This window comes from Budorcas taxicolor, chromosome 15, assembly GCF_023091745.1.
Source record: "Budorcas taxicolor isolate Tak-1 chromosome 15, Takin1.1, whole genome shotgun sequence".
Taxonomy (NCBI): Eukaryota; Metazoa; Chordata; class Mammalia; order Artiodactyla; family Bovidae; genus Budorcas; species Budorcas taxicolor.
In genome coordinates, this window is record NC_068924.1 from 45,172,938 (window position 1) to 45,174,581 (window position 1,644).

At 44.0% G+C, this 1,644-nt stretch overlaps 1 protein-coding gene across 1 annotated transcript; it reads right to left on the reverse strand.

Annotated features, from left to right (window-relative positions):
- Window positions 1-342: 342 nt before the first annotated feature.
- LOC128060362 (olfactory receptor 10A5) lies at window positions 343-1,305 on the reverse strand. The gene has a single exon (XM_052652765.1). The coding sequence runs from the start codon at window positions 1,294-1,296 to the stop codon at window positions 343-345; it is 954 nt and encodes a 317-aa protein (XP_052508725.1). The 5' UTR covers window positions 1,297-1,305.
- Between the last annotated feature and the right edge of the window lie 339 nt (window positions 1,306-1,644).

Here is a 1,644-nt window from a genome sequence, read left to right on the forward strand (position 1 = left end):
ATGGGTTTTACCCTTTTTTATTATGTGTGTTCCCATGCTAGGATTATAAGCAGTTTCATACTGTTAACAGTATGGAAAGAGGAATGTGAATATCTGGAATTATTTGGCCACATAAGTGTTAAATTGACAATAAGAAAATAATGTAGTCTATACTGGACAAGCAGGGGAATTTTCCAGGTGGTTTTGATAGGTCTAAACTACCTCTGTGATGTTTTCTCTTCACTGAGCTTTCCAATATTCATTTCAGCAGTGGGTTTCATCACAACAGAGATAGGCAGAGGGATTCTAAATATCAAACTGATTGTTGCTTATTTGATAAACTTTAGTATTATTTGTTAATGCTTATGGGACGCAGTTTCTAAGGCCTAGGGCCTTGTGGAAGGTCCGGCCAAGGGCATTCTTCACCTCGTTATTTCTCAGGCTGTAGATGATGGGGTTCAACATGGGAGTCACAACAGTGTAGGACAGTGATAGCACTTTTTTGCTCTCAGGAGAATTATTGGACTTAGGTCGGAAGTAGACAAGGCTTAAAGATACATAGAAAAGGGAGACGACGAGCAGGTGAGAGGAGCATGTAGAGAAGGCTTTATGCTTCCCCTTAGCTGATGGAATCTTCAGGATGGCAGCAGCGATGCGAGTGTAGGAACATAGGATCAGCAAGCAGGGTATCATGACGAATAGAATGGTTCCAATGATGGCATAGATCTCAAACAGTCCTGTGTCTGCACAGACCAGCCTCAGCACAGGAGGGCTGTCACAGAAGAAGTGGTTCACCTTGTTGCTACCACAGAATGGAAAGCTGAAGAGCCATGTGGTCTGCACAGTAGCTACAGGAATGCCTGGAAACCAGGAGACAGCTGCCAGTTTGGCACGTGTCCTTGGGTTCATGATGACTGGGTAGTGCAAGGGACTGCAGATGGCTACATAGCGGTCATAGGCCATGGTGGCCAGGAGGAAGCATTCAGAAACCCCGAAGAAGAAGAAGAAATACATCTGCATGGCACAGCCAAGAAAGGAGATGGTTGTGTCCTGGGCAATCAGGGTCCCCAGCATCTTGGGCACAATGACTAGGTTGAAGCCAATCTCTAACAAGGACAAGTTCCTGAGGAAGAAGTACATGGGGCTGTGCAGCATGGGGTCAGCCAAGGTCAGCAGAATGATGAGGCTGTTTCCCAGCAGAGTGACCAGGTAGATGAATAGAAATGTCAGGAAGAGTAATGACTGTATTTTAGTAGGTAAGGAAGAGAAACTCATGAGGATAAACTCATTAACTCTTGTCCAGTTACCTTCAGCCATAAATATAGGAATGAACCCCCAGCTGTGGTCATAGAGATTCTTAATTGGAAGAGTCAGATTCTGGATTTGTTTTTCAGAATCCTTCTTAGGGTCAGGGAAAGAGGCAAGATCAGGATCTCAGTTGCAAGAGAAATTATCTTGTGTTATCTGAGAATAAAAGCACAAGGAAGAATGGCCACAGCATGAGCTCTGAAATGGCCCTAGGTCAGGTTTCAGAAGAGTTGATACGTTTCTATTTGTACATTGACATATAGGAAAAGTTTATGCCTAATCAGAACCATGCATCCCTGAAGGAGCCACCAAAGGGTCTATTTTGGGAGGCAGTGATATTCCTAAAAACACATAGAC